The sequence below is a fragment of the Aspergillus oryzae genome, chromosome 1 (assembly GCF_000184455.2).
Source record: "Aspergillus oryzae RIB40 DNA, chromosome 1".
In the NCBI taxonomy this organism is placed as follows: domain Eukaryota; kingdom Fungi; phylum Ascomycota; class Eurotiomycetes; order Eurotiales; family Aspergillaceae; genus Aspergillus; species Aspergillus oryzae.
In genome coordinates, this window is record NC_036435.1 from 1021630 (window position 1) to 1039839 (window position 18210).

At 47.2% G+C, this 18210-nt stretch overlaps 6 protein-coding genes across 6 annotated transcripts; 4 read left to right on the forward strand and 2 right to left on the reverse strand.

Moving 5' to 3' along the window:
• Positions 1-10: 10 nt before the first annotated feature.
• On the forward strand, positions 11-1567 carry AO090009000382 (alpha/beta fold hydrolase; the record flags this gene model as incomplete). Its single annotated transcript, XM_001816801.3, has 3 exons — positions 11-158; positions 228-697; positions 755-1567. The coding sequence occupies 3 exons, from the start codon at positions 11-13 to the stop codon at positions 1565-1567; spliced, it is 1431 nt and encodes a 476-aa protein (XP_001816853.1).
• Positions 1568-3815: 2248 nt separating this feature from the next.
• Positions 3816-4813, forward strand: AO090009000383 (glycogenin; the record flags this gene model as incomplete). Its single annotated transcript, XM_023235017.1, has 3 exons — positions 3816-3916; positions 3972-4626; positions 4694-4813. The coding sequence occupies 3 exons, from the start codon at positions 3816-3818 to the stop codon at positions 4811-4813; spliced, it is 876 nt and encodes a 291-aa protein (XP_023088636.1).
• Positions 4814-5566: 753 nt separating this feature from the next.
• Positions 5567-6109, reverse strand: AO090009000384 (putative cysteine dioxygenase Cdo1; the record flags this gene model as incomplete). The annotated part of the gene is made up of 2 exons (XM_001816803.3): positions 5567-5731; positions 5849-6109. 2 exons carry the CDS (start codon positions 6107-6109, stop codon positions 5567-5569), a joined length of 426 nt encoding a protein of 141 aa, XP_001816855.3.
• A 589-nt stretch (positions 6110-6698) lies between these two features.
• AO090009000385 (GTP-binding protein RBG1) lies at positions 6699-8406 on the forward strand (the record flags this gene model as incomplete). Its single annotated transcript, XM_023235029.1, has 9 exons — positions 6699-6719; positions 6902-6944; positions 7004-7081; positions 7146-7182; positions 7236-7306; positions 7373-7710; positions 7780-8136; positions 8237-8324; positions 8387-8406. The coding sequence occupies 9 exons, from the start codon at positions 6699-6701 to the stop codon at positions 8404-8406; spliced, it is 1053 nt and encodes a 350-aa protein (XP_023088637.1).
• A 99-nt stretch (positions 8407-8505) lies between these two features.
• AO090009000386 (uncharacterized protein) lies at positions 8506-9374 on the reverse strand (the record flags this gene model as incomplete). Its single annotated transcript, XM_023235034.1, has 3 exons — positions 8506-8657; positions 9065-9103; positions 9233-9374. The coding sequence occupies 3 exons, from the start codon at positions 9372-9374 to the stop codon at positions 8506-8508; spliced, it is 333 nt and encodes a 110-aa protein (XP_023088638.1).
• A 7440-nt stretch (positions 9375-16814) lies between these two features.
• AO090009000388 (uncharacterized protein) lies at positions 16815-17723 on the forward strand (the record flags this gene model as incomplete). Its single annotated transcript, XM_023235041.1, has 1 exon — positions 16815-17723. The coding sequence occupies one exon, from the start codon at positions 16815-16817 to the stop codon at positions 17721-17723; it is 909 nt and encodes a 302-aa protein (XP_023088639.1).
• Positions 17724-18210: the final 487 nt, after the last annotated feature.

Here is an 18210-nt window from a genome sequence, read left to right on the forward strand (position 1 = left end):
GATACACAACATGGCTAAAGCATTGTCGGGCATCCTGAAACATACATTCGTGTTTGCTTATGGGCTCTTCACTTTGATTCTTTACGGACTCACAGCTATACGGAAAGGGTTCTTTTTTAGGGGGACTACTGAGAAAGAGCATCTGGAGCTGCAGCTGGGTATGTGGTGAATTGTGTTATTCAATTGCACTTGGTTTTCTCTCACTAACCTGTGAACCTTCTCAATAGCTCGCGATCGCTTCTGGAACCTCTCGAAGACTTGGTCCGGTCTCTCTCACCATTATATCATCCTGCGAAATGGTTTCAAGTTCCATTATGTTTCTAACGACCCCCCCGAAGGCCCTGCAGCTGATAAACCATTAATTATCTTTATCCATGGTTTCCCTGATAGCTGGGCTGTATGGCGCCACCTCCTTAAATCGAAGGCTCTGCAGGAGGCGGCCACTTTGGTCGCGGTTGACTTACCCGGATACGGTGGTACTGATAGCCTAGAGGAATACTCGTCGACGAACGTGCTGGAGAGCTTGGCAGGATTTATCATTGCTATTAGGGCAAAGTACGGGATTGATACTGATGCCGGTATACGCCAAAGAAGGACGGTGATTGTGAGCCATGATTGGGGCTGCGTCCTTTCCATGCGCCTTGCCGCCGAAGCTCCTCAGTTGGCAGATCGATTTATCTTGAGTAATGGTCCATTGGTATGTATATTCAATGAAGGATGATATAACCTACTATGGGGCTAATTTGGTGTATAGGTTAGCATGGTTGCCTCCAATATTCGTCGATCACTATCTTCGTCACTGAAAATGTTCAAAACAGCCCTGCGTTCTCCAATCAAGTCTCGCTCGACGCTTTACAAAGCAATCAAGTCGCTGAAGCCAGTTGCCCGCCAGTTACTTCTCTCGGGGTATATATTTGTCATGCAACTTCCCATGCCCTTCGTTGTGTACCTTGGTACAGGTGGCAACTATTCTTTCTTGAAATTGGCCCACAAGGGATCCTATGGGAACTCGCCATTCAGTCTCGAAGATGCTGCCGAGTGTATGGCAAGCTCATTGGGCCCGTCCGTGGAGGAGTGCAGAACGCAAACATATGATGGTGAGGGATACCCTGCTTCGGTTGTAAAGGAGCGCGCCCTTGGCAATTTCCAGCACATGGCCCGCTACTATCGGGAAAAGGCGGCTACTTCGCGCTGGCAGAAATCTATCGAAACAATTGCCGATCTGCACAGCATCTCGGGAGGGAATGAGCTCCATCGAGCTAGTAGCGGGGCTGGACTGTTTGACGATGGGCTGACCGGTGTACTAAAAGCTCATTCGACTATTATCTGGGGCAAAGCTGATATTGCCTTGGATCCACAAATATGTCTGAATGGGTTTTCGGATTATCTGGTCCGTAACAGTCAGGTGGTGGAATTGCCCCGGTCTGGGCATTTCACGCCATTGGAGCGTGAAAGCTGCGCTGCATTGACCAGAGCTGTCGAATGGGCCGCTGGAGGTGAAAAGGAGGATATCGGCGCTGCGATTCAGAGAGATTACCCGGATGCGGTCGTAACCGTCCGAAAGTGAAAACGCATTGCCCCTTGACTGGGAACGGCTGCTGCGATGTCGGGCTTCGAGGTTTGCTCTATGTTTGCCTTTATTATACTTCTTTGTATGACTAGGCGGCGTCCAGGGAGTACGTAACAAATAAGCGACGGGCGATAACGGGGGTCTATTATGGACAGATTGAGAGTTTGCTGATGATCAAACATACTTAACGATACCCCTGCATACTAGTAATAAAAACACGGGATCTGAGCGCCCATGGCACGGGTTCTCGACCGGACTTTCGGCTTCCAAGCTTCCACTTGTTCCAGCCTCCGATTACTTGGAGCTTCTCCGCTTTTCCCCTCATCGTCCGATTTCTTTCAACTTTAGGTACCTGGATTAAGTAGTCGTCCGATATACAGTTCAAGCATCTACCTCTCTACGACTACAACTTATGCCTTACTTGATTTTCCCGTCGCAATGGAACGATTGTAATCTGTCCTGACGGGATGCCGTTCCTGCATAAATCAATTTGGTCGGATCCATCATCATACAAGCTCGTTCTCGTTGGCGTATTTTGGTGGGCGGGGTTAGGAGGAGCCCCTAACGTCACCTGCCTAACTGGGGTCTCCATACATTAATACCCCCAACCTGTTTTCGTCGCTTCACTGGTTTACCTCCAGTTTCCTACTTTTCAAGTAGAAATATCGATTATCGACGGGATGGCTAGTGAAGAGGGCGCCGTGTATTGCACGGTATGTTCGTACCGTTCCCAAGCCCCGAAAACTGAAAACCGTCGCGACTAACATTAACCGCAGCTTCTGTTGAGTGATCACTATCTTCCTGGTAAAAATATGGTATCTCGGCGACTGTCAATATGGCCCGTCTAATCAATTAATTGACCTCAGGCGCTGTCGTACTAGCCCATTCTTTGCGTGACAATGGGACAAAAGCCAGACTGGTTGTCCTCTATACGCCTGATAGTTTACTACCGGCCACAATTAGGGAACTTCAGGTATGTCTTCTGTTCAATAGCTCACGCATGTGGTCTCCACCGCAAGCATGTTGACTGGCGTTATTTAGTCCGTATATGACGAGCTCATACCAGTCCACTCAACCTCAAACCACACGCCAGCGAATCTCTGGCTTATGGAGCGACCGGACCTCATCTCCACATTTACCAAGATCGAGCTTTGGAAGCAAACACAATTCGAACGTATAGTGTACATCGATTGTGATGTTGTGGCGGTCAGGGCTCCCGATGAGCTCCTGTCCCTCGATATAGACTTCGCGGCAGCCCCTGATGTGGGTTGGCCAGATATCTTCAACAGTGGTGTAATGGTTCTTCGGCCCAATCTGCAAGATTATTTTGCTCTGAAGGCGCTTGCTGAGAGGGGCATTAGTTTTGACGGCGCAGACCAAGGGTTGCTAAACATGCACTTTCGAAACTGGCATAGACTAAGTTTCACGTATAATTGCACGCCCAGCGCAAACTACCAGTACATCCCCGCCTACAAACATTTCCAGAGTACAATCAATCTAGTCCATTTCATTGGAGCTCAGAAGCCGTGGAATATGTCAAGGCAGGTGTCTCCGGCTGAATCACCATACAATCAGCTGTTGGGACGATGGTGGGCTATTTACGATAGACATTATCACCCTGTCACGACTGTAAGCTTCCGTACTCTCGCATTGATATTGTTAACTGCGGTAGAGCTGATGAATCCACCAGATACCAAGAAACCAATGGGACGATGCGCCTGTCACTCCACAGCGTAACCTTCAAAGCCAGAGGGAAGATTCCGAACCAGTGCCACTACCTGTGCAATCCTTCTACTCCACTCCACAGAATCTGATACCAGAAGTTGCCTATGAGCGCCCATTGGAAATGCACACAGAGGTGCCATTCGAACATCCTCCTGTCACACAAACACTGCCCAAGAGTGACGAGACAAGTGCATATGCCCCCCCTCAAGCGCAGCCTTACCAAGAGGTGAAAAATGCACCCGGTCCTGTAGAGACGCCTGTTGAGGCAGTGCAGCCTATCCAGAAGGAACACCATGATAACAAGCGTGTGCAAGTACCGGTCCTGAGTGTTGTTCCGCAATATGTTCGTGGAGAAGAGCACGTGTCGGCGTACATAAAGCCACATTTTGACGGAGCACCGATTAGTTTCCATGTCGAGCAACCCCCAACGACGCAAGTCAACATACCAATCGCTTCTTCAGCGCTTCCAGACACCGTGCACTCTCAAGTCTACCAGCAACCAGATGAACCCATGCCTGAAATGGGTGAACACCCGCAACACCCGCAACACTCGCATAAACCTCCCCCAAGCCCTGAGCCACAGACATTTGAACCCCCCAGGACGCAGTGGGACCCAGCTCGGTGAGTTACTCTAATAATCAACGTATGGATAATTTCCGAAACTTACTCTTCTTAGGGAACCACCGCCCCTCAATACAAAGCCCGAAGGAATTGCTCTCGAGTCAAAGACGTATACTATGTCAGAGGACAATGGGCTTTTCAAGCCCCCTCCCTTTTACCCCGAGGCTCCGAAGAATATGTACTATGAAGTACCCAGCACCAAACCGGAACCAGAGAAACTTAGCCAAATTTTCCCTTGGGAGAATCAGGCCCCCAAGCCGACTCGGGTTTTCGTAAATGATGATCAAGGATCGGTTTCGTTGCCTAGCTCCATGCTCTCTCCAGTCTCTCCGAAAGAACCCCCCACGTCATCCGTGGAATACACGGCATCCTGGACGACCGAAAAACGATCCGAGTCATGGGACAGCTACTCTAGGTCAAATGCATGGGATGATGTTCCAGAAATACAGAGATACATTCAATCCATTGCACCACCTAGGAGAGCCAAAGTCCAGGTTATCGGCGGGTGGGGCAGCTCTGCAAACCAGCAAACTGCTGGTGCAGAGTCTAGTATGCGTTTAACGGACTTCCCTAGCGAACAAGAGCGGCCCAGTCTTCCCGTTACCCCAGCCCCTATTAGGAGACCACCGCCTTCTTCCAACGTCCTAGGCGAGAGGTCCACCTCGGGGCAGTTACCCATTGCCGAAGGCGTGCCAAACCAGGAAGAATGGGTGGGTGTCACGGCTGATGTGTTTTTGCATCTCCTTCGAGTGGCATACTTATACTGGTACTTCACAGAACCCGTCAATACGTCTCGAGGAACTTCAGCGGCATCATTCTGAAGTTCTAAAGAACCCGGATCTACTTCTCGAGCGGATTGAAAGAGCAGCAAGGGAACGCAGCCGTAGGTATTCATAATGAAGGAAAGAAGTTGATTCAGCATTGGGTCTCACTCTGTCTCCTTGTCTCATACTTCGTTTCTGTTTTCATCACTACTTCCACTGTATATTCCTATTGTACAGTACGTTATGCATATGCATTGTTCTCTTGTGCAGCATGCATGGAGACCAAGTTGTCCACTTCCATGTCTTTTTTTGGGTTAAGCAAGGATATGTTGGCTAGCAGCAGTCGACTATGTAGTCTAGCACGATTATGTTCCACATGGATACTCCTGAATAAAAGCCTCCTTTATTGAGTCACGTATCCTACACCAGCATATGGAGAGGTACAAGCATAAGACACCAGAAGGGGAAAAAAACAAAAAATGCCAACCCACTATTTAACAAGGCTATAATACAATAAGAATGGATAATGATACAAAGACCACCACACTACTGTGCACTACTATTTCCGAAGAGCCGAACACCTCTTCCCTCGAATAGAATAGAAATTCGACTGTTTAATATGAAAAGCCTTCCCCGTTCGCTCATCGAAAACACTAAAGCCGTACGTCGCAGCATTAGGCGGCGTATAAAGATGCAAGGACACAGCAACATTGTTCGGATCGGGGTTAGATATCTTATGAAGGCCCAATTTGTCCGACATATACGTAACCTGATTCTCGCCGTACGTAGTTTCCCTCCTGATCTGCGGCGGAGAAATCTGCCCATGCTCGAGCTTACTTTGGTCGGGCCATGAATACAACGTCTCCTGCAAAGACCCTTTCAAGACCTAGTGCGCTTGGATTAGCCCAACACACCCCCACCAACCTTCCCTTGGCCAAGACGACGAGCGAGAAACAAGCAAGAAAGGGTAAAGGAATACCTTCATAACACAATGCGCATTCGCATGATCATGGATCGCGCTTCCTTTCCCAGGACTCCATACTAGGATAAGCTTGATAGATCATATATATATCAGCACGTGAGTGGACTCCGATCATGCATGCAGGTATACTTGCATGTGACTGATCTATATAAGGCCGCACGAGGAGGGATGCAAACCATGACTCACCAGATTGCTTTTGCCGTTGCCTTCGTCGATCAGATTCCTCGTGTAGGATTTGCTGAGATCGGACAGCGCGAACGGCTGCCATTCTTCCGGGTTGGAGGTATACTGGTCCATTAGACGCTGGATGTTGAGCGGGTCGACATCGTCGGAGTCCAGACCCGAGCTCGGACCCAGGGCTGCACTTAGATCTTGGACTAGTTGGTCGAAGGCGTTGGTTGGTTGGCTGGTGGGTTCGGGGTCTGGGTCTGGTTGGAGGTAGGGCATCTTCTCTTTGTTTCTTTTTCTTTTGGTCTTTAATTTAGTTGTGTTTGTTTTTTGGGGTATTTGAGGCGTGATGTTTTGGTATGTATGATTTGGGTAGATTGTGTGTTTTGATGATTAGTAGTTGATGCGGTTTCTAGGAATGATGAACAATGTATGCTGGTATAATCAATGATAGGGTCAGTAGAGAAAGGTACGTTGCAATGCTGAGGTATAGTTTAAAGTGATAGACAGTTGTATAGCCAAAGCTATGGAAGGAACATGTCCGATAACGCGCTTGCCACCCGAGGATAAGCGTTGATGCCTGATATACGCCTGAGGCCATAGTCCCCGCCATGTGATCAGTGATCGCTCTCGTTCTTCTCCGCCCGACTAACGGACGAATGAAGTGGCGGCCACAATTTCAAAGATTGAGACTCTGCGAAACACCAGTGCAAAACGAGATACGAACATCTTGGGGCTTCACCACAGCGCGGCTGGTGTGAGATAAAAGCTAGAACGTGTATAGGAGCACGGAACTTTGTGACTTATTTCTTATTGTATCTGAGTATATTGTGCCTGCGAGGGGTAAAACTCGTATAAAACCGCCAAAATGTCGACCACAGTTGAGAAGGTTGGATCCCGCCCATAGTCTTTTTTAAAATTTTTATAAGCACTGTTTTTCCGATAATGACTGAATTTATTATGCTGACTGGCCATGCGTACTGTAGATCAAGCAAATCGAAGATGAGGTTCGTGTCGAAATTTATAATGCGATACTTGCCCGCCAGAATGCCGGACTGACCGATTATTCAGATGGCACGGACGCAGAAGAATAAGGCGACGTCCTATCATATTGGTATGCGCAGATGCAGGTGCTGGGTAGTCTCGGTCTGGTGTGACTGACAGGCTATGCAGGACAGTTGAAGGCTAAGCTTGCGAAGCTAAAGCGTGAACTTTTGACCCCAACCGGTGGTGGCGGCGGTGGAGGTGGTGGTAAGTGCTTATGAAAAGCGCACCCTTTTGACATGAGTTAGTTCATTAATTGGGTGAAATATAGCTGGTTTCGATGTTGCTCGTACCGGTGTCGCTAGTGTGTATGTATTGGAGACGACATTGCCAGGACGCCGTTGATACTGACTCGGACTAGTGGTTTCATTGGTTTCCCTTCTGTCGGAAAGAGTACCTTGATGAGCAGATTGACAGGCCAACACTCTGAAGGTATGTCCAGATGTATTCTGGCGCGGTCTCAATAGGTGCTAATGATTTCCTTCCCCTTTGTTACAGCTGCGGCCTACGAGTTCACAACCTTGACAACCGTGCCTGGACAGGTGCTATACAACGGTGCTAAGATTCAAATTCTCGATCTTCCCGGTATTATCCAGGGTGCCAAAGACGGCAAGGGTCGTGGTCGACAGGTTATTGCTGTGGCGAAGACTTGCCATCTCATTTTCATTGTGCTCGACGTCAACAAGCCGCTTGTCGATAAAAAGGTCATTGAGAACGAATTGGAAGGTTTCGGAATCAGAATCAACAAGCAGCCCCCTAACATCGTCTTCAAGAAGAAGGATAAGGGTGGTATCGCGATTACTAGCACAGTCCCATTGACGCATATTGACCATGACGTGAGTACCCAGCACGTCCACGGGCTGAAATAAACCATGGCTGACATATTTTTTTGATGCGGTTTCCAGGAAATCAAAGCTGTCTTGAGCGAGTACAGAATTTCTTCTGCAGATATTTCAATCAGATGCGACGCCACAATTGACGACATTATCGATGTTCTCGAGGCAAAGAGTCGGGCTTACATTCCTGTCGTATATGCGTTGAACAAGATTGATTCTATCACAATCGAAGAGCTGGACCTGCTTTACCGGATTCCCAACGCCTGCCCTATTAGTTCCGAGCACGGCTGGAACGTTGACGAACTGCTGGAGATGATGTGGGATAAGCTCAACCTCAGGCGAGTCTACACTAAGCCTAAGGGAAAGGCACCCGACTACACTGCACCTGTTGTGCTGAGAGCCAACGCATCCACCGTTGAAGATTTCGTATGTACCCTCTTTCCCATCACATCCTGTCACAAGAGCGCAAGCATGTTTACTGACTCGTGATCAGTGTAACGCGATTCACCGGACGATTAAGGACCAGTTCAAGCAGGCTATTGTCTATGGCCGCTCCGTTAAGCACCAGCCGCAGCGTGTGGGTCTTACACACGAGCTTGCAGATGAGGATATTGGTTCGTAAAACCCTGGCCCCTGAACATCATAGGGAGCTTCCCAGCTAACTTGGCGACTACAGTGACCATTGTTAAGCGGTAAACAGCTTTAATCAATTAAGGTTCTTGAGACCGCGTAAGAGCGGAGAACTTGGTGGCGAATCGTCACGAGAGATCAACGGGTTGTGTTAGAAGTGTTTCGCTAAGTATACATGTCCAAGAGGCCCAGCCCTTGAGACAGCTTTCGGCGAGATGCCATAGAACGTTTGATTGGGGGAGAGGATGGTTCGCGCACGGGCAGCGCTCTGCCGACTACCGCCTGGATTTGCACGATCACTCGTTTGGGATAGATGACTGAATCATGAGATAGTATGTTCGGCACTGCTACTCGTGGTGATGCACGGTCATTTTTGGGCAATCCTGTTTAAGGGGACGAGGAGAGACAGAAAGTTGACGCTGAGAATCTGGAATAGGGTTTTTGGTTCTGCAGTACGAACGATTTCTCCTTTTTCCATTTTTGTGCTTCTTTTTTTTTATTATTATTTCCTCCGTTCTCGTTGAAAGCGACCACTTACATGCTTTTCTCCCGACGGTTGGTCTAGAACTTCTGGCTTAGACTACTAAAAAGTTAGTAGGAACAAAATTAGAACGATTGACAGAGTTGGGAAAGCTCCGTCCGGTTCTTTTGCTTCCAAGGATCCGAATGTAGCACTGTCCTCTGGTTTACGCGGTCATCGCGTGCAAGCGAAGAAAATTATTACACATGAGATGGAGCTTTGAGGACTCAAGGGAAGATTCCCCTTTGGGAGCAATTCAGAACATATGATGTCACCTGATTGCGTAGTTGGAGCATTTACCGATAGGTATATTGCTGCTACTACCTTAGCTGGGTGAAGGTGACTGACCCACCCCTATACATGGGTACATACTTTCCAGAGGCACTTCCCGGGATCGAAAATTACGATCCTGTTGGTTGGTATGTGTATGTTTGTCTGAAACAGGTGTGGTCCAGGCATTGTTTCCCCACAGAGATGAAGTGAAAAGAAAGGGTTGCAATCTGGTCGCTTCCATGGCGGGCTCTTAAGCTGAAGTATATGAAACCCCATCGCCGACGAATCGGCAGTGAAGTGCCGCCATGAAGACCGATGGGATAATTTAGTGGTCGTAGGCCCGAGTGTCAGTGTATATCTCTGCGACTAATCATGCGCCTGCAGGTGCAGGGTCCGGGGTTGCTCTGCTCACGGGCGCATTATGCATCCCCTTTCTGTCCTACTACTCATTTTCTTTCCCAGTTCTCTGATTCGACCGAGTATATTATTACCGGTACTGACGGGTTACGGTGCAGGAGGGGTAGTCGTATTTCCATACCCAACCTTTTCTTGTCTTACATGATACGTATCCGACAGATTCCTGTCAATTTGCAGAAGTAATGGTCAGGTCTTAGCTTTGCATCTGGATTTCCATCCATTTAAGGAAATGTCTCTGTCTCCCTTTCCATTCTCGCGGGTTGCACTCGGCACTTGACTTTTATATGGGAGTACATACCATTCAATGGTCGCGTAAAAAAGCCTACCAGTTCCCTTGAACTTTTAGGTTCCATGTTCCCATGTTACTCTGCCGGTTCCGCCGGACAGATCCATGGATACTACCAACCCAACCTCGTAGAAAAAACTTACTAGAAAAATTCAAGTAAGCCAGTTGAATAATGATAATAATGAAAAGGAAATTGGGAGGGGAAGGAGAAAAATCGCAGAGATTTATCGCTGACACCACCAATCATGGCTCTTATTTGTCGAAATTGATAATGCACGCTGGGACTTTTTTCCTCGGAGTATAGTACCTACATATACATCCATTTCTATGATACTTAACGGAGATGCCCTGTCTATAATTAACTGTCAATGACACAATTTTTTTTTTCTTCTTATTCCTTTGGAAAAGCGGTCTGCGCGGGATTTTAAAGCTCGGTCACTCTACAACGTTGTATTTGTCTATCTCCGCTATACTTCTTTGGGGTTATTCCCCCCTCGAGCTTGATTCATGCACTCCTTGAATTGTATGTCGTACAGGGCTGTGTTCGGTAGTAAAGTAACACCAATTCGGGTGGATTAAGAGGTTGGTTCTATACCTGGATGGTGCGCTATTAAACGCCCTGAGGTTCTGACCTGGTGGCGAGGGGCAGAAGAGGTTCGTCGAAACAATAATATTAACATTAATAATCATAGTCAAGATTTTAAGGAAAAGAGGAGGGGGTAAAAAAGATCAACCAAGGTCAAGTTAGAACTGCAGTGGCCGCGTGGAGACGAATACATAGGCAATTATGATCAGCGAAGACACAAAAGAGTGCAATGAGGGTCGTGTCTGAGCAATTATTGTTCCTGATGGGCACTCGTGATTGGTAGCATGACTCGGCTTTTGCACTGAGATCTGATGTTCTCCAATGCTAACTAATGCACAGCCTCAGCGGATGGATGGACCAAGTTACTACTATGTCTGAGAACTCCGTTATTCCATAAGGTGCTACTGTTTGTCTTAGATGAAGAATTTGAATGAAAATCTGCTTGTCAGATGACTGTAGATGCGTGGTTTTACCACCACACTGTCTGTGGCATGCGAGGAAGTGGAGGCTGCATACGTCTCTTCCTTCCTTCCTTCTTGTGGTTCTCATATCTATAACTGTCGGTGACGGCTTAGTACTCGGGATCTTCTTTCTTACTTGATTTTTGCTTTTTTCTTTCTTTCTTTTTTTTTTTTTCCCTATCTCTTTTTCAGGTTTTCCCTCGACTCTCCTTGTATCATTTTTTAGCATGGGTATCGCGGATCCTTCGAGGCAGCCACATGACAGCCACAGTCTGCGGTCAATGAGTTGTAATGGTGACAGACAAAGAATGTTCCCAAAAGCTGATAGATACTAATTTGTTGGGATTGTGAAGCTGGGAATCTGATTGCTTAGCTTCGCTATATCCTGGTTCTAATTACGAAGTGCAATTCATAAAGGGGTCCAAAAGAAACAACCTCTATCCCCACAACACTCAGATCTGGCAGTTGCTCGTACTACACTATCGAAGTGGATATTGCCTAGGCTTTCGATACGATACTTGGTCTGATCGGATCAGTTTCAGCTCTACTGATGTCATACTCTCTCGGGTTTACCTATGCCAATCTGAGCTCGGACACTTTCCGACAAGGGCCTTGCCGGCGTACATCGCCATTGCTCCTGCGTGGACGGCCTCACGTACCATGTACCACTATGCAAATGTTAGAAGTAGGGTGCACCGGAGTATAGTGTACCTTGACGTACATTTGTACGTATTTCGGGGTACCTTGACATGACACGTCCACTGCTGATATCAAAACGAGCGATCGGACATCTGCACTCCCCTTCGTACCTGACAGATGTCTATTATTGGCACTCCTACAACGGTAAGGTTATCACGACGCCATTTCTCGGATTAGGGCTTGTTCGGCGTCTGACGTCGCACCACTCGGCCCTTCGTTCCAGTTTCAGTCATTCTCGACCGGATTGTTATTGATCCACTAGCAATAGTTTGCTTTTAGTTACAGAATCCCAATTTATTATCTATTTCAGTCCCCATCCCAGGAAAAATTTTTGACTGATCTAAATGTCCTTGAACAAGTCAGAAAAACGAGGGAAAGAATTACAAAAAAGCAAGGAGGGGCAATCATTTTGCTTACACTAGAAGCAATGGTGTTGACCTCAACCCATGGTCTCGACTTCCCATGCTAACTCTTTCCTGCATAGGGTAGTGATTGTCCGTTGGCCATTGGTTTCCCCAGCCTCTCGGCGACAAGAAGCGGCAGACTGATTGGAATACCGTGGTCACGTCGTTAATTCGTGGATAGTGACTCAAATTATGAATTCTTCCTCCACCTCTGTTATGTGATTTTGTCTTCCCCCCCCATCTTTAGCTCGCTGAGAGTTAGATCCACATTGGGTGAGCTACACTCCAGAACGCGGGCATCATTCTCCTCTTTTAACCCTGTCTCTACGATCATTGCCTATTATTCGATTACAAAGGCGCGTAGCAAGAGAGTGGACCCGAGAACAAAAAAAAAAAAAAAAAAAAAAAAAAAAAAAAAAAAAAAACAGGTGAGGTCTAAGCTATGAATCTGACACAGTATTACATACAATAACTTAGTCTTGACAGCCCTCGTGGTTATCCGAACAAGCGGGGCGGATGGATTGGAGATGAAAAATTAGTTGCTGCCCCGATCACGTTTTCCGCGCTCCCCGACCCGTACTCTCGACTACTTAGGGTAGGTAACTGAGACAGAGCCTTAGTATGTTCTGGTTAGTACATTATGTACAAAGGCGATCTCCTTCGAAGGGGCCAGCCCTGGTAAGGCTGTACAATGCATTAATGTACGCCGCATCCCGTACAATATACCCGGGTCGCACCTACAGCCGTACATAATAGTAAGTACCGCAATCATCCGTCGACGACTTCCCGCCAGAAAATCAACCAACCAGTCAGACTGATGCGCAATGCAGTACCATCCAAGAACGTACCGTCCGGGCGTTGTGGCAGTTAATAGGTGTGTACTGATGGCGAGTCAGGAATACTTGGGGGGGTTGAACCTAATAGTTGCAGGGGGCTAAACTGTAATGATTAGGGTCCAAGTTCTACTGCTAACCCCCGAATAACAACGTCCGATCATTATCTGCATATCTTGAGCTAACTACTAGTAGTGCTAGTCACTGCTACCGACTAACCTTTTCACATAGATGACAATTAATGAATTAATTAATTCATTCGCCAAACTTGGAATCGGCTAATTTCTTTCTTATTCCTCATTCTTGAACTTTCCCCCCTATAATACTAATTAGTCGGCACGCACTCCACTCGTCTCCTTTTGTCCTTTTGGCCTCGTCTCTAAGATTTGCATTGCTTAGGTTGCCGGCCCGGAGTGGACCGCTGCGGGCCCCATGGGGTCCTAGCTCCTCGCCCTCATGCTCGAGGTGAACCGTGGTTGAGTAAGTTATCTAGTAGTGCTAGACAAACCGAACCATGCCGCTGATACTTCTTATGATAGGACGAACCCTCCCCTTCAGTCGATGCTCAGCCCATGTAACAGAAAATAAATTGAAATCACTCTACGGCCAACCATTGGCTGGCAACCATCTCCTGACGTTTTTCTCGTGACAAAGTACTATGCAGATCGGCCTGGCGATGCTACCACTGGTTGATTCTTTGGATTAATGAGGTCCTGGTCCTTGGCCCCGTAATGACTGGCTCTCCTCAAGTGAATCTTGCTTTTCGCATATTTCTTGTCGTTCTGCGAAGGAGAGCATCCCCGAAGGAGCATAGTGTCTTCCTACCCAAAGTTGACACCCCCGAAACCGCTGCTTCGATTTGTTGAAAGTCTAGCCAAATGAGGCTTCATCATTCGCAAATTGCTAACGAAAGATCTACCTCCCTCTTTTCCCTCTCAACACTAATCCATCGTCGAGCGTCTGATATCGCGGGCCACTCTACCATCCTCGATATGTGGCAAGGCATTTCTGTCTCTTCTTTTTTTATTTTTCTTTTCAACTTCCTAGTGATCCGCGTTCTCACATGTGGCGGGCATTATACGAACGATCGAAGGGACGGGGGAGCTCGGTACCGAAGAATGAAGATACTTATTTCTCACTGCGGAGCTTATGATGAAAAGGAGGAAAAAAGCCGTTGGACCTTTCCCAGATGATTGTCGGTCGCCAGTCTAGTCGGAAATCTTCGCTTTATCTCTAAGGTATGTCATGCGGGCATTTAGGTTCAGCGGTTTATCGATCCGTTCCCCGTCCGTGAGTATGATCTTGGCTTGCTGAGAGGAAACTCTTACTTCCGTATATGATTTTCGCCTGTGGACGATCTTTTCTTCTAGGAAATTGTGGATTATCCACTTGAGGTTTCTCCCGCGAGGTGCTACAGGATCGTCCGGCTCGAGGTATTCTGTCTAACGGAACGGAGAGAATCATTGACAGGAACCCCGAAGGGGCGAACGAAAAAGCAAAGAGAATTAAAAAAAAAAAAAAAGTATTAAAGAAAAGACATAACCTAGAATAAAATAAAACGGAAAAAGGAAGAGGAACAGGATGCGCCGTATGTACTCTTTCCCCTCTCTCTTTTTGCATGATTGATTTTTTTTTTTCTTTTTACATGTCCTGGATTGGATGTTGCTTTTTCTTGTATTTTTTTTTCTTCCCTTCTGGCATCTCCGCTCCACCTTTGGATCGGGTACCCAATTTGCTCCCACAGTTCTTGCCTGGAGTATACCAGAATAGGCAATTGTCCAAGTTACCCGATTTTCTCATTTATCTAAACTTTTGGTGTAACACCCTGAAAATTTCCGCAGTGCACATTCCATCTATCATAACATCAAGTCAAGCTCACATAGAGCACAAGTTTTACTATTCCCAACCGCGTTAGCCATCTGGAAGGAAATATTGTCACGTTTCATACAGTTTTCAAACCGAGCGTCGTATGAGCGAGTACGTACGAGCTTAGCGGTACTATTCGGGCTCGAGCGACATCCCTGTCCTTGTAATCTAGCCAGTAACCAATCATGGGCGAATTCCCCCACCATTTCCAAGAGTATTATTATAAATTTCTTTTTTTTACTTTCTGTGCACTGCCCAATCGCCGTGCGGAGTTTGGTCTTTTATTCGTATGGTACGCTATCTGGCCTGTCCCGTCGGTCGTAGCTCTTCGTGTCTGTGAATTATTACCCTTGTTATTTAAGGATTATTTTTTTTTTAAATTTTTTATTATTATAATACTAATATTATTTTTCTTTTTTTCTTTTTACTTTTTTTCTTTTCTAAAGAATTTTGGCAAGCACAAAATAGGCAGTGCTGAAGATGGTCCTGTCAAGATGCAAGACCTGGTCCTGGTCGAACATCGAATCAGGTACGACTTGCTTGGACTAGAAAGGCAGTCGCAACCAACCACAGAGCACAGATGAAGAGGTACATCCTTTGACTCCATCCTATCCATACTTACATCGTCAGTACGGAGTATACATCTATCTTCTTCCCTACGCTTTCTCCTGCTCCTCCATGATCCCTATTTACTACTCGCTACTTCTTCCCTGATCGTCCCTGGGCCTGTGTCCCGGTCTGACCCTTTTAACTCCGTTTTATGTCTTTTTTGCCTTACCCGCACCCACCATTGCCCCTCCGTTCATTTCGTTTTTCCCCTGTACACAAGAGAATAATATAGTCTGCATGCTTCTTCTGCTTCTTGTTGTGCGCATACACTCGGTTGTGGGCGACTCGGGTTAGATATCAGGCATCCAGGCGCTGCAAGAACTCATCCCTCGTGGGAACCGCATTGTTGCTTGCTTCAATTCGGCACATATCTACTACTCCTACCACCACTACTACTACTTGCACGGCAGCTTGTGTAATCGCAAATTCCTTATGCTGAACATGCATCCTCGTTTATACTATTCTTGGGTGTAGAGAAGGTCCAACTTTCTCAGATACCTCGCCTTACTTTTTACCTGCCCATTGAGCCATTGTTTCCATCGCTTTCTACATATTTGTTGACGGCCTGGTTGAAACCTGTCCCAGTGCTGCCAGAACCCATAGTAACCTACCCCTTTTGTTTCTCCCTTCTGCATCGTGCTTTCATGATATTCCTCGCTTCTGCCGCCATGGACACAGAGAGCACACACGCCCAAGATAATGACTATACCCAGTCGCCTTGGCTGGATTTGGGAGGTTTCAGCCCTTCCCAGCAGTCACCACCGCTTGATTACCATGGGTTTGGGTACGGCATGCTGCCTTTGGAGTCGGCGTACGGAGTGTCTGTACCACCCCCGTATGCATCACTCCCATTAACTATGCCCTCGAATACGTGGCCCAGTATGATGTCGACTCACCCTCAGCACCCATTTCCAGAGGGAAGCGTGCCGGCGGTGCCCATACCACCAGCGGTATCGCCAGTGACACATAACCCACCACCGCCGCCACCTCCACCGCCGCCGCCACGCAAGTCATCAACGAGTAACTCGACACCGAGAAGGACGCTTACGGATGATGATCGTCGGCGAATGTGCCTGTATCATGAAGAGAACAAAACCGCCAAACAAACAGACATTGGAGGTCAGTCTTTACATTCACTTTTTCTATTCAGGTAGACATCAACTGACAAAACATGAACAGCGATATTTGGAGTGGAACGAAGGTAATAAACCCATGCATTACCCTCTGATTCTGATTCGAGTGATTCCCGCTCTGACACGTTTTTCATCTGTTGAAGTACGGTGTCGAAAGTGCTACGTCAGAAAGAGAAGTATCTTAATCCGGATGATGGAACACGTTCCCCCATCAAACGAGCCAAGGGAAGAGTTCCCGATATAGAAAAGGCTCTTTCTAACTGGGTGAGAAACTACCAGCGTCACGGCTATCCCCTTAGCGATGAGATGATCAGGGAAAAGGCTATCTTCTTCGCCAACACATGTGGTAGCCCCGATGGCAAAGAGAAAGTGCTGAGCACAAGCTGGATGGAAAAATTCAAACACAAGAATAACTTGATGGGCTTGAAGTCCCGAAAGAGCTCTTTCAGCGCCAAGAGTGATTCGGAAAGCCCCAGGCGTCTGAGTATAAACTCGGCGATAGCATCTGCCATACAGTCACCCAGCGTCCTTTCGCCTATCTCTCCCACAGGGTTTGCGACCCCTTCGCCATTGTCACCCACCCAGAGCCAGGAGAACTTCAGGCCAGATAACCTGCGTGACCTTCTGGGAGACTATCAAAACGCGCGCACTACAAGTACCATCTCTATTGATACCACATCTTCTGTCTCTGCCGGCGTGACCAGTCCAACATCAACACTGGTGACAGACAGTCCTTTCACTCCCGCTAGTCAATCACACAACCCATCTACGGATAGCAATCAAAATAGACCACGGAGCCAAACGTTCCCTTTCATTGGTGTCGACCCAAGTGTGCTGTCGCCTGATGAACAGCCTGATCAGCTTTCACCGAAGACTGGACTGCAGCAAGCCACTTTACAAGAATCACCATTTATGGATGAGTACAACCCAAAGGCTATTCCTAGTCTCGATACCTCATCCAGCACAATCAAGCGTAACCGCAGCAACCCAGAAATCAAGGCAAAATCCATTTATCCACCATTATTTCCGAAGTCAACCACGGTTTCGCCTATAAGTTCACCTGGCTCGCCGACCCAGGATGAAGCTAGGAGGGCATTGGAGTTGGTGATGAACTATTTTGAGCACCAACCCACCGGCCTGGGAGCCCAAGACTATCTAACCATTGGAGGGCTAATGGAAAGGTTGGAACTCGCCAAGTCCCAACAGACTACGCTCCCTGGCGGCCTTACTCGCATTGACGAGCATGATGACGGCCCGCATTTACATAAAAAGCGAAGCATTCGCAGCCTTGGCTAATATCATCCGTTTGGCCGTATTCCACAAGATCGATCAATCATAACATACGATTTGCGATCGGGTGTACGACTTATTTCCAAGCAGTTGGGTAACTGCAGATGATTTTTATTTTTATTGACTCTGTTATACTTTTTAACATTACCCATATCTCGATGCAGCATGCCTCCCTTATTCCCTGCTTTATGGGTGGCCGTTTGAATTTGACTTACTGCATTTATACGCCATGCTCGATGATTCCGTGTTTCATTAAGCCAACACAACAGTTTCTGAGGTTCATTTGAAAAACAAAATCAGAAGATACACATGTGAAGAGGGCGACCTCGATTGTATTTAATCACTGATATTGATCCTAGCAGATGGTATGGCATGGCTCACAGTCCATGGGTGGAGTATGGTTTTTGTGATGCATGGGCTTAATGGGTATATTTCGTTATTATTGCTCTTTTTCATTTCTTTCTATTTCCCTCATTCCCCTCTTTTCTTTTCT